General features: G+C 51.6%; 1 protein-coding gene across 3 annotated transcripts in view; it reads right to left on the bottom strand.

Moving 5' to 3' along the window:
* The window catches only part of CHST15 (carbohydrate sulfotransferase 15), an 82,508-nt gene that overhangs the window by 25,433 nt on the left and 37,978 nt on the right, over positions 1-19,097 (bottom strand). For all 3 annotated transcript variants that reach the window (XM_058298173.2, XM_023591951.2, XM_004446649.5), the window contains exons 2-4: positions 5,557-6,598; positions 3,574-3,913; positions 748-894 (exon numbers count right to left, since the gene is read on the bottom strand). In XM_058298173.2, the coding sequence (XP_058154156.1) occupies positions 748-894; positions 3,574-3,913; positions 5,557-6,102 (1,033 nt within the window). In that variant the 5' untranslated portion in view covers positions 6,103-6,598. The remainder of the gene's footprint in view (positions 1-747; positions 895-3,573; positions 3,914-5,556; positions 6,599-19,097) is intronic.

Raw genomic sequence — 19,097 nt, 5'->3', positions numbered from 1 at the left:
TTGATTACAGCTCATCTTAGTCACTAACAGATTCCTCAGATTTGGAGACCAAAATACTGTAGATCTAGGACAATAAAAAATAAGTCATTTTCCCAGGCGGCCAATTTAAGCAAAAGATGGCATTAAATTTCTCTCTTACAGAGGGAAATAAGTTCTTCTAAGTTGAACTCCAATAAAGAGGTTTTTTAATGTTCTTGTGAATGTTTTTAAAAGAATGTTTGCAAGTCATACAGCCTAGCTTTGAATGTTTAAAGACATTAGTTTGACGAGGGCTAGGCTTTTTCAGCAGCAATTAATCGGAGCAGATGCCTCAGGGCCAGGAGAAGCTGCTGCAGGCTTCCTAAGGTCCCAGCCAACAGTTTCCAAAGCCTCAGCATTAAAAAGATGACTAATCGGTTCCTCGCATTTATGATCCCCTATCCGAACTTAGGGAACTTAGGTCGGTAGATCATGAAAGAGGCCATGAGTGCTTGATTGTGATTTAAATTAAAGCAGGAGTGCCCGAAGAAAGGGCATCTGTATCCACCACGCTGGAACCTCCATAAGCTTAGAAAGTCCAGCACATGTCGCCTTTAAAGAAATTGTACAAGTGCCCGGGACATTTTATGCCGGTGGGAAGCCGAGGCTCAGCCCCCCTCTGCAGTCACTTTGCAAATGTTCTGCAGGGGAAGCATTGCTGGGCGGGGAGTCTGGGCGAGGGGGACGGGGGTACCCCCCCTCCTGGGGGCGCCCCGGGAACCACCTTACCAATAATGATTTTATTCATCCCGCTCTGCTCCTGGGGGGCACCGGCCTGCAGTCCTTGATGGATCTGGTGTGCAGCCAAGTCAAAGAGATCCAGATAATCCTCCACGGGGTAGCGGTCGCGGAGCCCGTCTCGCAGGCGGACGATTCCTAAAAGGGCCAGGCAGCAGGAGTGACTGAAGGCGCAGCAGCCACCTCTAAGGGAGCGGCCGCCCTGGGGAGGGCCTCAGGGGATGGAAAGGCACAAGGGGCCCAGCTGCCGCAGGAAAAGGCTCTGCCGGGGAGGGGGCAGGGCAGGTGAGGACCGGCTGCCCTCTTCATCAACACATGTTCAGGAACCATGGCGGTGCCCGCTGGGAGGCCCTGAGAGTTGGGGCTGGTTAACAGGCGCGTGGCATGAGACCCTAAAGCGTCTGGGGCGGCAGGCCGTCCAGCAGGCACCCGTGGTCCACGCCGGGAAAGGGAGCCGGTCAGCTAATTCAGGGGCGTGGGGTGGGGGGTCCGCATCCTCTAACCAGCTGACGCCCCTCGTCAGGGCAGCCAGCCCTCCAGCTCCTGCCCTCCATTTATGCAAATGAGGGGAGCTGACCACCCCTATGGCCAACAGTGGGGTTCAACTCACCAGTTATTCTGGCATTGGCCACATCTAGTCTAAATTTACCTCTTGCCGTAAAATGGACAGATTTCACTTGTAAGCACTATTACACACACACGCACACTGCGCAACCCCCCCCCAGCAAAGTTTAATGGCAAATGGAAAGAGGAAGCCCCTGATGGAATCATCCAGAGGTTCAAGTTTGCACAGATCACATCAAGCACGGGCTGCGGAGGCATGGCCCGCCCTTCCCTCTTGCCTGATGGAGGGAAACTGGTTTGCAGAGGGGACAACGGTAAAACCTTCGAGGAGAGCACGCCCCATTGCGGGACTGTGCCCATGCCTGGCTGGCAGGCGAGCAGGGACGTGGCCCCCCAGCCCGCAGCTCGGCGGCTGATCCCCCAAGCACCAGCGAGCTAGTCAGCCAACGCGGTCAGATTGATCCAAACCAATGTGCCACTAAGGAAAGCTTCTAGCGTCCTTTCTAAGCACCTGAGGCCATTCCAGGGGAAGCATGGTGGCCGCCCGGCTCTGGCCGGCACCATTTATCATCCCTGGGCTCCAGTGACCAAACATCTCCTGGCAGAAGGGAAAAGGTTAAGGAAAGGAAACAATTATCTGAGGGTGCCTCCGGCTGGGGTGGGGCAGAAAGCAGAGGCAGGAGGCGCAGGCTGTGGTCAAGGGCAACCCAGAATCCTCTCCCTTTGGTTTTCCTACCAACCAGGTCCTAAGGAATACAGAGAGGCCTTTGTCCCAGCCCCTGCGGGGTAAACTCTAGACCCTTGGGGCTTTTTCCAGTGAAAAACGGGGCTTTTTCCATGTTATTCATGGGGCGCCCCCACCTAGGAGTTTGCTAAGGAGATGATTCAGGGTAGGGCCACACCAGAAAAATCAACTGCAGGACGAGGGGGCTGAGATTGGGAGCCAGGGGAGATGGCTGGACAAGGACTGGAGACCCCGTTCAACCACGTGGGCCACCATAGAGGAACTCTGCACACTGACACGCACGCTGGCGCCCCTGCTCGGCAATCCACCGCAATCCTCCTTGAGGGCCGTCATCCCTCCCAGCCGGGAGACCCTCCCACACCCGTGCGTCCCACAAGGGACGGGTTCTGATTTGGCTGGACCTTCTTGCTCTCCTAAAGCTATCATCCTAAGTACAGCGTTTTATGAGCTCTCTGAGTCAGTCTAGCAAATTATCCAACCTGAGGGGCCGGCGGGAACGCCTGAACTTGTAGCCAGCTGGTTAGAAGCAAGGGTGGCCCTGGAAATCCCCGAACTTGCAGCCATTGTCGGGAGTGAGGGCCCTCTCCGTGTCCCTGACCGGGGAACTTGGCCCGACTCTGGGAGTGAGCGCTGCCGGCAGGGAGGTCAGAGGAGCTAAGCCAAGTCGCAAGGGAGCTGAACCGCCAGGAGCGGGGCGCGGGGCGGCCGGTGGAGCAGCCTCTTCGCCCTCGTCCAGGTGCAGGCTCCGGGGCCAGGAGCAGAGGAGCCCGGACAAACGAGCCTCTTCTCCTGGCCCGCCCGCCTACCACTTGGCACTCACCCCGCAATGCCGGAATTGTGCGCCCAGGCTCCCCCAGACAAGGGAGCTGCCAGCCAACTTCCCCTTGCCCTGCACACAGGTGGCACCCAATAAACCTCACTGGGTGGTTGGGAGCTGGGTGGTTCTAGGCCCTGCTGAGGCCACGCCTGTGGGACCTTAAACAAGCTTCATCTGATCTCTCTCTGCTTCAGGAGCCAACGCTCCCATAATGACACACCACGGACTGGCGCAAACAACAGAACTTCTCTGTCCCACGGGTTTGGAGGCCAGGAGCCCCAAACCAAGGTGTGGGCAGGCTCCTGCTCCCTGAGGCCGCAGCGTTCCAGCAGAGCACATCTGCTCAGCGGCAGGTCCAGCTCCGCCGCCGTCACGCGGCCTCTCTCCCCATCTTTCCACTGTGTCCACGTCTCCGTGCTGGATGGAGGCCCACCCTCACTCAGTTTGGGCACCCCTTAACCGCTAGCATCCTCACATCCCTATCTCCAAATGGGTTCCCTCCCACGGGGCAGGGCTAGGACTCCCCGGGTCCCAGCACGTGCTCATGTCCTCAGCCTTAGAGCAGCCGGAGCCAAGAGCCCAGCGCACATTGGGTGCCCCCCTCCCCGCAAAACTGGGTGATGGAAGGGAGTGGCCCCCCACGCTCGCCGGGCCCCCCACGCACACCGGGTCCCCCGCCGCGCTCACTCACCAAACCGCTTCCGGGTCCACCAGTGTGGCTCCTTGATGGCTGAGAACTTCACCTCCGGGTGCAGCCGGAGCCGGTCGTAGAGGTCGGTGGTGCCGCACTTGGGCTGCCCGATGATGTAGAAGTGCGGCAGGCAGCGCAGGCGCAGGTGCTTCCCGTTGGCGTGGGACAGGTGGCCCCAGAAGGCCTTGCGCAGGGCGTCGAAGGTGGAGCGGAAGCGCTTGGAGTAGAGCGCGTAGGAGTTGGTGAGGTAGGGGTCAGAGTTGTTCCTGCCCGTGAACTCCTCATACCAACAGGGGCTCTTACTATTTGGGAGAAATTTACTGGGGATCACCGAAAACATCTGCAATGAGAAAGAAACAGGCCGACGCATAAACGGTGAGCAAAACCACGTTCTAACCACAGGATGCCCATGCCCTAATGTAGAGTACAATGACAAAGGCAGAATTTAGTAAAATAGCCAATGACTATGTTTTCCTGTTCCTAAAATAAAAATACAGGATTGGAGAGAATGAAGTAAAAGTTAAATCAAAATTCCATTCTCTGATTTACCTTTCCTACACACACACACAGAGACACACACACAGCAATCTAATGAAATTAAACAGCTGGAATCTTTTTACTAGTTGGAGATCTACATGGTCATTAGGGGAAAAAAATACTAACCAGGACAGAATAGAAACAGGAAATCAAAGTGAACCTGACTTTATTTTTTTATTTTTTTATTTTTTAAAGATTTATTATTATTTATTTATTTAATTCCCCTCCCCCGGTTGTCTGTTTTCTGTGTCTTTTTGCTGCGTCTTGTTTCTTTGTCCGCTTCTGTTGTCGTCAGCGGCATGGGAAGTGTGGGCGGCGCCATTCCTCGGCAGGCTGCTCCCTCCTGCGCGCTGGGTGGCTCTCCTTACGGGTGCACTCCTTGCGCGTGGGGCTCCCCTACGCGGGGGACACCCTTGCGTGGCACAGCACTCCTTGCGCGCATCAGCACTGCGCATGGGCCAGCTCCACACGGGTCAAGGAGGCCCGGGGCTTGAACCGCGGGCCTCCCATGTGGTAGATGGACGCCCTAACCACTGGGCCAAAGTCCGTTTCCCGAACCTGACTTTAAAGTCCCAAATAAAGGTGATCTGCAAAAGCACTTTTGGGCACCATGACCATATTTCCAGCAAGCTGTGCTAAAGGGCAATTAAGAGAGGGGCCGCATTCTCGGGACTTGGAGTTGTCCTGGGTGGTGCCCCAGGGACAATTGCCGGATGTTGTATGTCCTCCCATGGCCCACTGGATGGAACGTGGGAAAGTGTGGGCTATGGTGTGGAACATGGGACATGGGGTGCAGCGATGCCCGGAGATGTACTCACCAGACGCAATGGATGTGACATGATGATGGGGGAAGAGTGTTATTGGGGGGAGGGAGTGGTGGGGTGGGGGCGGTGGGGGCGAATGGGGGCCTCATATTTTTTTAATGTAATATCTTTTTAAAAAATGAATAAATTGAGTAGAATTTGGAAAAAAAAGAGAGGGGCTGGTCCTCAAACATTTCCAGCTGCAACTCCAGGGCAGCAACGCCCCTCCTCAGTGTTGTACCATCAACAGGCAGCACCCACCGAGGGCGCTCGCAAATCCTCCCATCTTGTGCTCCCAAGGACAGCAATAGAAGAGGAAGCACCTGCTCTTCAAAAGAAGTGAATTAGGGAAGCGGCTGTGGCTCAATCGACTGGGCTCCCGTCTACCATGTGGGAGGCCCTGGGTTCACGTCCCAGGGCCTGAACCCAGGGCCTCCTTGTGAAGGCAAGCTGGCCCACACCTGCAGAGAGCTGGTGCAGCAAGAGGACACAACAAAGAGGGACAAGCAGACACAGAAGAACGTGCAGTGAATGGACACAGAGCAGACGGCAAGTAAGCTGCGGCGGGCGGGGGGGGGGGATAAATAAATAATAAATCTTTTTTAAAAAGTGAATTAATAAAGATTCGCACAGGTCTACTCACATGCAGCTCCTGCTTCCTGAGGTCTTCTAACTCTGGGAGCTGTCTGGGCGTGAACTCGATCTTGGCTGTGATGCTGTTGATAATTAATTTAATGCTTGGATAATCTTTCACGTACGAAATATTATTGGCAGAGGGTTGGTGATGATGCTCTTTCGTGTCACTCAGGCCCTCACTGTCCATCAGGCCAGGACTACTGGGGAAGCCTCCGTAGCGGAACGGCGAAGGCAGGAGAAGCTCTTGGTGGGCGCCAGAAAGGATGTAAGACGCCATCACCAAGGTCATTATTATCAGTCCGAACACGAGGCTCCATCGCTTGCCCCTCCTGAAGCGCAAAAACCCGCCCCAGCTCTCGTTCCCTTCTGTCCTCACTTCGAGAACCGCAAGCAAGTTCATCTGCTTGCTGTCCACGCGAAACAGGATTTTGTTTTCTCTTTTGCACGCAGGGCACGCCTGGCGGCTGTGCTGGGGGCCTCCTGGGCAGCCGGCCCGCTGTGTGCGCGAGTCCTCGGGGGACACCTGTACGCAGCAGTTAATGCAGTGGCTCATGGTCGTGCCCTCTGCTGGCTCAGCGGGCCGGGGGGGGGGGGGGGGGAGGGCCCAAGGGGTCCCGATGCACGCGGGGCGCGCCGGGGGCCCTCAAGATCGGCGTGTGGTTCCGTAAGGTGGTGGGAAAGCACGCGCAACAGAAACAAACGCAAACACCAGCGGGCGCCAAAGCGCAACCTTTGGTTGGGCTCGGCAAGACAACAGGAGGATGTGCTCTCCAAATGTCATGGCCATCTGGGCCACTGGGCTCGAGGGCAAGTCACAGGCTCAGATTCTGCCTGCCCCTCAGGTTTTTCCCATGGCGCAAAATAAAGGGGGGAGGTTCTCGCTGGAGGCCAGGCAAGCGCTGCGCGGCCCGAGGGCTCTCATCGTCGTCTCACGGGCGGCTGGACTGGCGGGCATCCATGGAGACCATCGTGAGGATTCCGTCTATATCCCAAGTGTCTGGAAATGTTTCCTCTTCCTCGGGAGCAACGCTGCAGAAATGGCAGAAGACCTAAACAAAAAGAAAAGACGTCTTCTTGCCTTACGTGGTAAGAGCAAGAACCCAGGACCCTCTCTCAAGGAGACATCTAAGTGGTCGGGCCAGTGGGCTCAGACACCAGCCAATCACAGCCACTCGTGGGGGAAGAGAGCGGGGTCTCGGGTCCGGGGCGGTGGGCGCCAATCTGCCACCAGCACCGCCAGCGGCACGCCGAGAGCTTGTGTTCTGCACAGCCCATACTGCCCCTTCTAAACGCACACCTTCCCCGATGCCACTGCCTCCTGTATCTCCAACCCCTGAAGCCTAGGCTCCTGCCATCACGCGCAGATTCCTGCAGTCGACAACCAAGAATGTGAGGGGTGGCGGGAAGCACAGCGTAGCGTGGAGGAGGACGCGAGGGTGGGCGCAGGCAGTGGCCTTCCCCTCCTGATAGTGTCGACAGGAGCTTAGCTGAGCTAACCTTCATTATCAGTTTAGGAAGTAAGAGTTCATGAAAATTTAGAAACGACGAAATGATTCTCTCCTTCAGTAGAGTGCATCATATAAAGAGACCATTTGACTTTAAGTTAAGCCATTACCTCCAATGGACAGCGTTCCCCTGAGCAACATAACACTTCAGACCCTGAAATAATTTTTCATTTTCATCATCCTGGGGAAGATGTGATACTTAAAAACGCATTAATAGAATCCTGTGGTTACAAAATGTATTGTTTCCCAAAAGACTTTTCTGAGTAGATGTGGTAAAAAGAGCTTTGGAGGAGCCAAAGGAGGCCCCTTAGTTGAAGTGGAGCACTTCAAACCTGCTGTGTTACCTTGGGTGAGCCATATAACCTCTCTGAGCTTTAGTTTCCCCACCAGTAAAATTAGGATAAGAAGACTGGCTCCCTTGTAAATTTATAAGGAGTACTAAATTAGTAAATGCATATAAAGAGTTTGCAAAACACCCAGAAGCTGTTGATGTGGGAAAAGTGGGTGGTGTGGGGATTGGGGTATATGGGAACCTCTTATATTTTTTAATGTAACATTTTGTGTGATTCATGTATCTTTTTTAAAAAAAAGATAATAAAATTAAAATGTGAAAATGAAAAAAAAAAACCTGTATTGGAAAAATACAGGTTGATGTAAACTATGGGCTGTAGCTAGTAGTACAATTTTAATATTCTTTCATCAGTTGTAACAAAGGTTCCACACTAAGGTAAAGTGTTAACAATGGGGGGTGTATATGGGAATGCTGTATTTTTACTTGAATATTCTGTAAACTTATAACTTGTCTAATTTTAAAAATTAAATGAAGATAATAAAAATTTTTTAAAGAAAAAAAGAGAGATAAAAAAAAAAAATCTTCACTTAGTGGCAATGCTCCAAAATGTCTTCATCAATGGCAATGAATGTACTTCACTAAGGAAGGCTCTTGTTAATGTGGGGAAATGTGGGGGATATGGGGAGCAGGGCCTATGGGAATCCCCCTGTAACTTTTATGTGACACTGGTATAATCTAGGCATCTTTAAAATATCTTTAAAAATAAAATTAAAATTAAAAAAGAAAAAAATGCCCAATACCAATCTAGTCTCTTAAAAAGTGGTGAATAATAGCAACGCCTCCCACAACTGTTACTACCATTAAAATTTTTCAGTGTTGGTGACTGCCAAGGGCACCTGGAGTGCAATCAAAGACGGGAACTCACATGCCACCAATTCTCCTTTATTGCTTGAGAATTACCCGCGGGAGGGAGGCCCGCCTCCACTCCCCAAACCCTGCCCCTCAGCCAATCCCTACTGTCTCCAGAGAAGGCCACTGTAACCGCCCTTGAGCCAAAGCCTCCTCCAACAGCTGAAGGACTGGCTCCCGGCTGAACTCACTAGCAGAAACGTGGGCTTCCCTGGGATGAACGGAACAAAGCAGTATCTCCTAAAATGCCTTCCACAGAATGTTCTGCGGGTCTATGTTTGAGAGGATTTGGACTAGGGAAGCGGATCTGGCTCAACGGTTAGAGCATCCACCTACCACACAGGAGGTCCGAGGGTTCAAACCCAGGGCCTCCTGGCTTGTGTGGTGAGCTGGTCCACGCGCAGTGCTGCTGCGCGCAAGGAGTGCCGGCCCACGCGGGGATGCCCCCGCGTAAGGGTGCCCCCCGTGCAAGGAGAGCCGCCCCACGCGAGAAAAGTGCAGCCTGCCCAGGAGCAACGCCACACACATGGAGAGCTGACGCAGCAAGATGACGCAACAAAAAGAGACACAGATCCCCAGTGCTGCCTGATGATAATACAAGCAGACACAGAAAGACACAGTGAATGGACACAAGAGCAGACAATGGGGAGGGGAGTAAATAAATCTTTAAAAAAATAAAAATAAAGGATTTGGACTAAAGCTGGGATACAGAAAATTATGGGCTTCTTTATGGCAGGACTTTTCAGGGCCTTTAATATGCTAACGCGCCCTGTGAATCCACAAGAGAGGAATGAAGTACAGAAAATGTTGCAAACAGAACCGGCCACGGAATTCTCCCTAAAGGCTCAAGGAACCAGTTTGAGAAATGCTCGTGAGTAGGGCTGAGGTGTGGGTGAGACTGAGAGTCCTGGTAGTTTGGGAAAGGCCTGGGGGGGAAGCTGCTTTAGGAGGCCAGGCCAAGCCTGTCCGGCCCCACTGCCCCCTCCTGCCCTTTTCAGGATCGCTTAGGGGAGCTGGAGGGCCCTGCCAGGAACCCTGAGGCCCAAACTTCCGCTCCAAACTTGCTTAACTACCCCTGACCCACTGCGTGGTATGCATTCTTCCAAACCAAAGAAACAAAAGGGCACGATCCCCTACTGTGAAACTCCATCCCTCCAGCCAAGAAAACATGTCTTACACGACAAGGTCAAGACCAGGCTGGGTTTAGAAACAAGTCTCTGACCAGGAGCTCAGGCGCGTGGCCCTGCAGCCTCCTGTCCCGCTGCCTGCGAGGGCTGTTTTGAAACTACAAAGTCAAAATGTACATACCCTGGACTCAACGGAATGAGCAAAATATTCCTCAGCAAGAACAAAGGTATCTTATTTCAAGCAAAGTAAATAAATAAGCGTGGGTAGTGGGGGAAGCCGACAGTCTCCACAGAGGGGCCGCTAAACTGGGCCCTCCCAGGGGCTGAAACGCTGATGCCTGAGCCCCACCCGCCCCCTCCAGGCCTGGCTTCTGAAACATACAACCAGGAGCGGGGAACTGGAGAGGCCATTCCAGATGCCGAAAGAGCCTTGGGGTCCCTTTCTCCACCTCAATGCTACAATTTCTGCTATTACTCATCGCAACAGTTTTATAGTAGACTATTAGTAAGTCCACTTTAGTCCATATTTTATTCCTCCATCCTGTGGACCCTGGGATGGCGATGTCCCCTCCACCTCTGTATCGAGAGGGGGCTTCGATTCCACATGGATGATGGATGCAATTCTCCTGCTTTCAGTTGTAGGCGCTCTTGGCTCCCTGGTGTGGTGGTTGACCTTCTTCACCTCCCTGTTAGCTGGCCGGGGCATGTCCAATGAACCAGAGAGTAGGAGTCGCCACTCTGCTGAGGCTCAGGACCCAGCTGGCACATGGGCAGTCCAGAGAGTCAAGTTCCCTGAGTATGCACCATCCCTAGCGCCAATCACGGGTTCAGTAAAAGTGACAGAAGAGGCATGTGTAGGAAGGTCACATCTGAGTCCAGCTCCATCACACTCAGGAGCACAAATTCCAAAGTAGGGCCAACTGACATGGCACAGAACTCCAAATCCATCTGCCATGACCATACACCCTGTGGGTCTCCACAGCCTTCAGGAGAACCAGCACCTAGGCTTGTATCTACTTTGGCTCTCCCTGGGGTCCTGCTGAGGTGTGCGTAAGCGTGACCCCTCTGATGACCTCCCGGCTCTTTTTGCTGAGGGCAGGTTGAGGGAAGAAGAGACGTGATGTGGGGCATTTTGAGGACTCTGAGTTGTTCTAAATGATATTGCAGGGTCAGATGCTGGACTTTCTATATCCTCCCATACCTACTGAATGGACTGGGGGAGAGTGAACTACAGGGCAAACTATTATCCATGTGGTGCAGCAGTGCCCCACAATGTGCTCACTGAGTGCGATGAGTGTGCCACAATGATGAGGGAGGGTGTTGGTGTGGGGGGGGGGGCGGGGGGTATACAGGAACTTCTTATATTTTTTAATGTAACATTTTTTTGTGTGATATATGTCTTCAAAAAAAATACACTTTACAAAAATGATGGAGTGGGGGAGTGGGGAGTGGGGTATATGGGAACTTCTTATGTTTTTTAATGTTTTTTAATGGAACGTTCTTTGTGATCTATGAACTTTAATTTAAAAAGTGTAACAGAGCCTTGGGGAAACCCTCAATGTGTTTCCTCATCTTCTCTCATTCTTCCTTCCTTCCTTCCTCCAGTATCTCCTGAAGGCCCACGTGGGCAGCCTTCAGAGGCTCCACAGACCCAGGTGGGCGCAGCCTGAAGCTCTGAGAAAAAAAACAAAACTATCTTCAGTTTACACGTTTTACAAAAACATCTGATAGGTTTAAAGATTAGAAATAGAATATATAATAATTTAGAAAAACTAAAATCAAGTAAAAAATAAATTGGGGTATTAAAAAATGAAAAATATCATAAGAAAATTTTTTTGACGTTTTGCCTTTCATCACTGTAATAGGTATTGCCCTGTATGTGCAGTTATAAGAAACGGAGATTAGTTTAGTTTTCACATAAAGGAAGAAAACCTGGCAGCCTACTGCCTCAATCTCCCACACCCGGGTTAAGCAGGAACGAAGGAAACCAACTTAAGCCAGTCCTAGAGCCAGTAAAAGGGATGCACAAGAAAGAGCTAAGTCAATACCAATTCAGCACTAAATTCCATTCCTTATCTGGCAAAAGGAGCAGGTAAAAGCTAAGATGGTTGGAACGTGATGGGGGAAGCGGTTAATCAAAAACTGGAAACTTGAGTGGGAGTTAGACTTCTCGGATAGGCTGTAGCCTCTGAAGTGTCCAGTCTATGGAGAAGCAGAGGAAGGGCTTGCGTGCCAGGCTCAGGGGTAGAAATTGTGTCATTTTTCTTTGTTGGGGCGCCAGCCATGTTTTCTGGTGGTGCACCCCTTCTTGCAAGATTGAGAATAAATTCTTTTCTTCTCCCCAATCGGGTGAGCCTTATTTTCTTCAGAAAAAGATTTCTTTCTTACACAGTGGCAAGGCAATCTCTTCCATTTCTTCCTCATTAGAGTGGACTTGCTGGTATTCTACTATAGAAATATTGTGACTCTAGCAATGGAAGAAATTATATCAGTGATGTGGAGACAATGGCCAGGGGAGTTGCTGAGGGCAGTGTGGGGGAAGAAGAGATGAGATGCATTTTTGGGACTTGGCGTTGTCCTGAATGATATTGCAGGGACAGATGCAGGACACTATGCATCCCACCATAACCCACTGAATGCACTGGGGGAGAGTGTAAACTACAACATAAACTTTAATCCATGTGGTGTAGCAGTGCTCTCATCAAATTCGATGAACATCCACACTAATGAAAGTTGTTGTCGCCTGGGAGGAGTGGGGGGTGTGGGGAGTGGGGTATGTGGGAACCTCTTATATTTTTTAATGTAACATTTTATGTGATCCACGTATCTTTAAAAATAAAAGATAATAAAAAAATTTAAAAATTAAAAAAATAAAACATCCGCCCATTGCTCAGTATTGTGAAATACACCTCAAAGGCGCTCTCTAAGGTGGACCCCTGACCCCGAGATGGGCTGCTGCCGGGGCAGTGAGGGGCCTGGGGCTCTCCTCTGAGTGGGTGACACGGCCAGAGGCCTTTTCCTTTCTGGATCTCCTAGTCCCCCGCGGGCTTGGGGCGATGGGGCAACAGGCTATAAAGACATCACAAACCAACAAGATAACCTCCATCAACCGATAAAAGCTGTGAAGGAATTCAAAAGGGGTAACATGATAAACCCATCAGAGCAGGGCTCCTCCGCCTAGCACTGCTGACATTCGGGTCCAGATGAGCCCGTTGGTGGGGACCTGTCCTGGCTCCGTGGGAGGTCCCTCTAGGTGCCAGGAGCACCCGCTCCCCAATTCTGAGGACCAGGCATGCCACCAACTGCCTGGGCGAGAGCCACTGCTCAGGGGAAGAGGCGCCAGAGTGGCCAGGATGCCCGAGTAGGCTGGTGACACAGGGCGACACAGAGGAAGCGAGTCCCACGGAGACACGGGGCCACAGGAGGGAGCAGGGGACCAGAGACCCTGCAGAAAGCTGGACAGGGGAGCCTCGGGTGCACGGGCAGGCGGATAGCAAGCGCTGGCCGGGACAGGAGGACAGGCCACACCTGGCAGGGTCTGGAAGGCCACGTCGGGGATGGGCTCTGCCCAAGTGCAGGCAGGGCTGCGCACTGCCTTTTCTTTCCAAAGGATCTCTACAGTGAGTTTACCAGTTAAACCACCTAACTCAGGGAAGAAAACGCGGAGTCAGGTGACACTCCTGGAAGGAAAATGGACTGCTCTGTTTCTTAAATGGCCTTTTCTATACGCCATAAAGTATCGCAGGAACAGTCATTCCAAAGCCTAACCCTCAACTTGTTCTTCCTGAAAAGTAAGTCACTGACGTCTCTTGCATTTCACCTGTCTGGAATGTCCACATGTTGGTGCCAGCCGATTCCGATTAGAAAGAACCCGTGGCGCTCCGCAGGGGCTGTGCAGGCATAAGTATCTGCAGCTGGTTTCCCACCCTGGGCTCAGCGCTGTGCCCTGCGACCTAGATCAGAATGGTGGGAACTGGCACCACTGAGAGAGATCGGATAACTGCTCCCAAAATAGACAGCATTCAATTACCAGCCCTTCTAGGATGACCCCTCTTAACCTATGCACCCAAGCATCATTAGCAAACCATTTATAACAAAATTGTAATTGAGAGACCTAGAAATACCGCTTTAAATTAAGTAATTGAATGCCCCTTTGTGTAAGATCGATAAAGGGCATCCAATTTCACCCCAGGAAAGCTTATTAAATTATTGTAGCTATAAGCTGATATAGCAGAAGAAAGATGTATGAAACTTCAAAAGAAATCTAGATGGCGGTAAATAAATATCTTCATTTAGGTAGAATATGCATAACTGCCCTCTGGGGAGAGAGAGGGAAAAATAGCTAAAGACATTATTTTACTTTAATGCTTTACAGAAAAAAAAAAATTTGATGGGTCTTAGCTAACTTTTACTAAAACCCAAAGCCTTCCTCTGATCAGCAGGTCTAACTGCAGACATCTCTCTTTGGGCTATGTATATGGAAATACTTTCCTTTTCCAGGAATATTAATCAACAAGTGGAAGTGGAAACATTTTTCACCTCCGGCTCAAAGATATCCTAAGATTGTCACTGAAATGAAGGAAAATACTAACAAGGCTGAGGCATCCTGAAGTTATCCATCTCATCAGCGGAGTTTTAGGCTTTTGATCGTATTGCAGCCAATAAACAGGATAAAGCCACCTGCCCCGACAGCACTGAGGCGTGCGCACGGTGGGAAGGGCACGGCACCCAGTTCCAAGCCTGAGCCACTCAGGGACCTCGGGCAAGTCCCTCCACTGCCAGGCCGGCTCTATTCTCAAAAGACCTCCCTGCCAGGCGCTCGCCGATCACACCCAGCGCCAAGGGCCTGGCTTGTCCGGCTTCGGCCCGAGCAAGGCAGGAAACCTCACTGCCTCCTCTGCCTTCGGGCCTGCAGCAGGGCAGCGGGTCGCCAACTCAGGACAGCGCTTAGGAGGGTCTGGCCCGTAAGTGCTGAACCAATGGTAGCTGTGATGCTGAGACCGAGTCCTGGCCACAAGAAGCATTTGACAAGCAGTGTTTCAGGACCACTTACGGGAAATTGCATTATGGCTCCCAATTTACTGCCCCTCCCTCATTCGCCTCCTTTGCCAAGTGACTGTGCATTTCCTCCAGCTAATGGGGTGGGACGTATCTCCCCACCCTTCCCCTGGAGTTCCATGACCAACAGAAGGAGGCGGAACAGACAACCTACCAGTTCCCAGCCCGGGCCTGAGATGCGCCGCGGTGCCGCGTGCTCTCCTGGTGCTTTGCCGTCGCCGTGGGAGGACCGTGACCAGGCCAGGGGAGGAGCAGGGCCACCTGGCTGCACCCTACCTGGGTCAGTCGGGCCCCCAGCTGACCCCCAGCTGACCCCAACAGACAGAGAAACAATGACTGGGTGCTGTTTTAAGGCCCTGAGTTTTGGGATGCTTTGCTATACATAAAAGCTAACTGACACACTCTTCTATAGGTTGCAAGCACCAGATGTTACTAACTTAACCAGGAGTAATTATATGTTTATGAGTTCCAAAAAGCATGCTCCTAGGAGCTAAGGGAATCATGAGCAATTCAGGCTGAAGTAATTCATCCAAACATCCCATGATTCAGTGCCTTTTGCCTTGCAGAATCCCTTGGCTAAGACCAGAAGTTGACATTCCAAAACAGTGCTGGAGACCCAGATGGAAACTGCTCCAAATCAGGACACAACGGTCCTAAACCTCAGACACCAGGTTATTTTCCAGAAAAATGTGTTTATGACAATCATAGTTGTTATGTTTATCCCCGCTTCCTGATGAAGAGGCCTTCCTCCTTGCCCCTTTTTTAGAGTCACTATAATTTCTTCCTTGCTTTCTCTCCTTGAGCAAGCCCTTCCTGTAACCCACATGGTCGTTTTGCCAGATTCCTTGTTTCCTGATGACTGGAACACATTCATCTTTGTTTCTACCATGCTTTTGTCTAAAACAGCAATTTTTGCAAACAGAGACATTCAAAATCTTCCTGGTTGGACCAAAATGGGACATGAAACACAAGCGTTGTTTTAAAGTTGTTTTTAAAGCACCCTTGACTGTGCATTAAGCTCAAAAATCAACATTATTTTTATGAACAATGACTGTCCTACATACTTTATGGCATAGAAAATACAACCTAAGGTATTGTTTCATCAGATAAAATACATCCATTTAAAAAACAGGCATTTTGACTGAGATTAAATGTCCACATTATCAGCTAGCCTCTCATTTACCCAGCAACATCTTACCTAGTGAGTCTGCTTATCCTGAACTTGGCAGAAAAGTGGGACATAGCAAAAAAGGTTTCTGAGCTGGCATTTCTATCCGGCCTTGGGCTCTCAGTCAACTTTCTAACCATTCTGTGATTGTTTCCTTATCTGTAAAATGGGAATAAAAGTGTCCCTGCCTCCAGCATGACATGAAGAGGGCATGAGCTAGCGTACGTACATAAAATGCTTGTATAGCCTCTGGCCCCTAGTGACCTCCTTATAGGACCCAAATTATTTGTATTATTATGGGAGGGGTCCACAAACCCTTCCTCAAAGCCTACTTGCTCTGAGCAGACATAATTCCTGGCAGAAGTGTCCACCGCGTCCATCCACAGCTGAAGAAATGAAGGCAGGGGGCAGCTAGAGCAGGAAGGCACAGCCCAGCTTTGCAGTGGGAATAAGATATTAAAAAGCAGGGCCACGTATGGCGAGCCGAGTGCCCATGTGAGTGCCCGCGTGGTGAGCCAGTGCCCACGTGAGTGCCAGTGTGATGAGCCAAGTGTCTGCGTCAGTGCCCGTGTGGTGAGCCAGTGCCCGCGCAGTGAGCCAAGTGCCCACGCGAGTGCCAGTGTAGCGAGCCAAGTGCCCGCATGAGTGCCCATGTGGTGAGCCAGTGTCCACATGGCGAGCCAGTGCCCATGCAAGTGAGTCATGCAGCAAGAAGATGATACAACAAAAGAGAGACAAAGGGGAAAGTCAAGATGAAGCACAGCAGAGAACGGGAACTGAGGTGGTGCAATTGACAGGGAACCTCTCTCCACATCAGAGGTCCCCAGGATCAAATCCTGGTGAATCCTAGAGGAGAAAGATGAGAAGAGAAGACCAAAAAAGAGAAACAGATACAAAGATCACACAGCAAATGGACACAGACAGCAAAAACAGCTGGGCAGGGGAGGAGGAAGGGAAGGAAAAAAGCATTTTTAAAATAAATAAATAAAACCCACCACTGAATGGACATTTACCCTATGCAAATTATTTTTTTAAAAAAGCAGGGCCATCTGGGGTGCTTCAGGTGCCTCCAAAACCAAGGAAGGTGGCTCTGGAGAGCCCAGTACAGCTTGGGATGCTCAGGAGAGGCTTACACCTTCAGAACCACTGTGTCCACAAAACTTACGTTATTGCTAAGCCAGGGAGGGTCAATTTCCCAGGAGCATGCCATTCGCCAGGGGTCTAAAGCCACTTCTTTACAGGTGGGAGGAGGGGGCTGCAGAAAGGAGCTCATGGGGACACCAGTCCACAATATGAAAAACCTGGAAAATCTCAAAAATGAGGGTGGGCTGTGGGGGCTCAGGCCCCAAGCTGGGCAAGCAGGGCTGAGTCATAAACTGGACCAATACACAAGCCCCAGATCCCTGCTTTGCCTTTCACAGGTAAGGTTCACAGGTGAGGGAACCGAGGGCCAGGGTGGCCGCAAGCTCCCCCAGGGACAAACAGCTCATTACAAACGGGCAGGGCCAGGGGCCCAGAACCCGACACCTCTGACACACGGGGTCCATCCCAGACCCCAGTCCCCGAGCCCTGCCCACGGGCAGCCCAGCTCATCCAGCCTGGGGCATTCTCCCTGCTTCCCATTCCTCCAGGAAAGTTCTCCCTAAAGGACAGACCTGGGGCCAGGGGCCAGGGAGGGGACCGTGTGGGAAGCAGAGGACAGGATGACAGGTGAGGATCTGCTGCCACCGCCTTGTGGGCGGGGGGCACTGGTTCCAAATGCCCCCAGGCAGCCTCTCCACCAGGAAGGCTGGTCTCCTCCAGGCGGGCTGCGAGGTGTGATGGCAGCAGGTAGTGCCGGGATGGGGCCAAGGTATCGGGGATCAGGGGTGTGCACGCGCCGTGGGGGCAGGAGGGAAGGAAGGGCGGAAAGCGAGGAGGGGCAGAGGGACAGGGGGCCCCAGAGCAGGTGCACAGAAGGCAGGCTCGGGCAGCCCCCACCCCGCCTTCATTCCTGCACAGCGACGGGACAAGCTGTCCTGTGTGTGTCTGGACGAGCTGCTGCCGAGGCACCAGGGGCTGGCTTCTGTGATGATCTGGGTTTTGAAGCTTCAGAGCCACTGCTAAGGTGGGGCCTTCCCAAAAAGGTAGCGAGCTACGGGGGTGGGCCCCTGAGCCGAGGCCCCCGACTCGGTCTCGGTCTAGACCTGTTTGCTAACCTGCTGGTAACCCTAAGCAGGTCACTTCATCTTCTGGGCCTCAGTTTCCCCATATGTAAACTACGGAGTTGGGACTAACCCTGTTAGCTAACACTCTGGGGTGTATGATTCAAAATTATTTTCTCCCCAAGAAAAACCCACTATAGTCATTTGGTTTATCTTCCAAGGATGCTCAGAAGCCAACGGTTTCACAGGTAGCACTGAAAAGCTGGTACAGGGCTTGCTTTGCACTGGGTGAGAAAAGCTGGACAGTTCATCTCAAAGCCGTGGGGCGCATCTGCTCCTTGACAGCTGCCCGTGCACTTCAGCACAGGTGTTTCGGGCACCCATGGTGCAGGGGCTGCGGTGGCTGTGGCGACAAGACGGAGAGCAAGGACATGACAAACATTCCATGGGACTCCGGAACAGAGGCTGTAGGCTCTAGACAGACACTGGGCGCTCCCGAAGCCACCCACAGACCTCCTGTGAATCTGCTTCCAGGAGGCAAGCCCCCCTTCTCACCAAGCGGTGACTGGGGAACCAGGAGCCCAGTCTCGGGCAGACGAGGGCAGGCGGCGGGGGCATCTCTGTGCTCTTCCCTTACGCGTCGCTCTCCAGGAGGGAGTGGTCTCCAGCTCCCTGCACAGCTGGGCAAAGCACAGCTAGACGCCTTGTCGCTCTGAAGTGCACAGGATAACCCAGTTTTCCCAGCTGAGGGACAAGGTGGACAAGGGGCTTCCAATATTTCCATGCTCCCATGGTCACGGGGCGATGTCACAGTGCACAAAAGACTCTAAAGGTCTTCGTTACACAATAATTTTCTTTTTTTGAAACTAGCTCGGGGAAACGCTGTTTTTGGAACATTCCTTTTATTATTTCCAGTAGTCATTTTTTCTTTGTCTTTTCTTCCGTCTTTAGTTTCTTTTCCAGTAGTAACTTAAATCAGCGTATGTACTAGATTTGCCCTTCAAGCTTACATATCTGCTAATTATGGTTTTCCAGTAAGATAGAACCTACTTAAGACATACAGGATTTACTAGAAAATCTACCTACCAGGAAGGCTTTGGGCACTTCAAGGTAGCAATGTCCAGGCTGTTTTAAGATATTTGAAATTGAAAATAAAACCATTCTCTGTACTGGCTGCTACTTCAAAATGCAAACAGTTTTGGGTTGTAAGTGACCCCAGAGATGATGAAGGAAGACAGAACTAGCAATGGATTGACCCCTTCTTGATAGCAACCCTCTGAGGCCAGCACTGTGACCCCCAGGTTATATGAGGGAAACTGAGGCACAGGGCAGAGCCAAAAAAACT

Source organism: Dasypus novemcinctus, chromosome 6, assembly GCF_030445035.2.
Source record: "Dasypus novemcinctus isolate mDasNov1 chromosome 6, mDasNov1.1.hap2, whole genome shotgun sequence".
Classification (NCBI taxonomy): domain Eukaryota; kingdom Metazoa; phylum Chordata; class Mammalia; order Cingulata; family Dasypodidae; genus Dasypus; species Dasypus novemcinctus.
The sequence above is the reverse complement of the archived record's forward strand: the minus strand, read 5'-3'. Positions and strand labels throughout refer to the sequence as shown.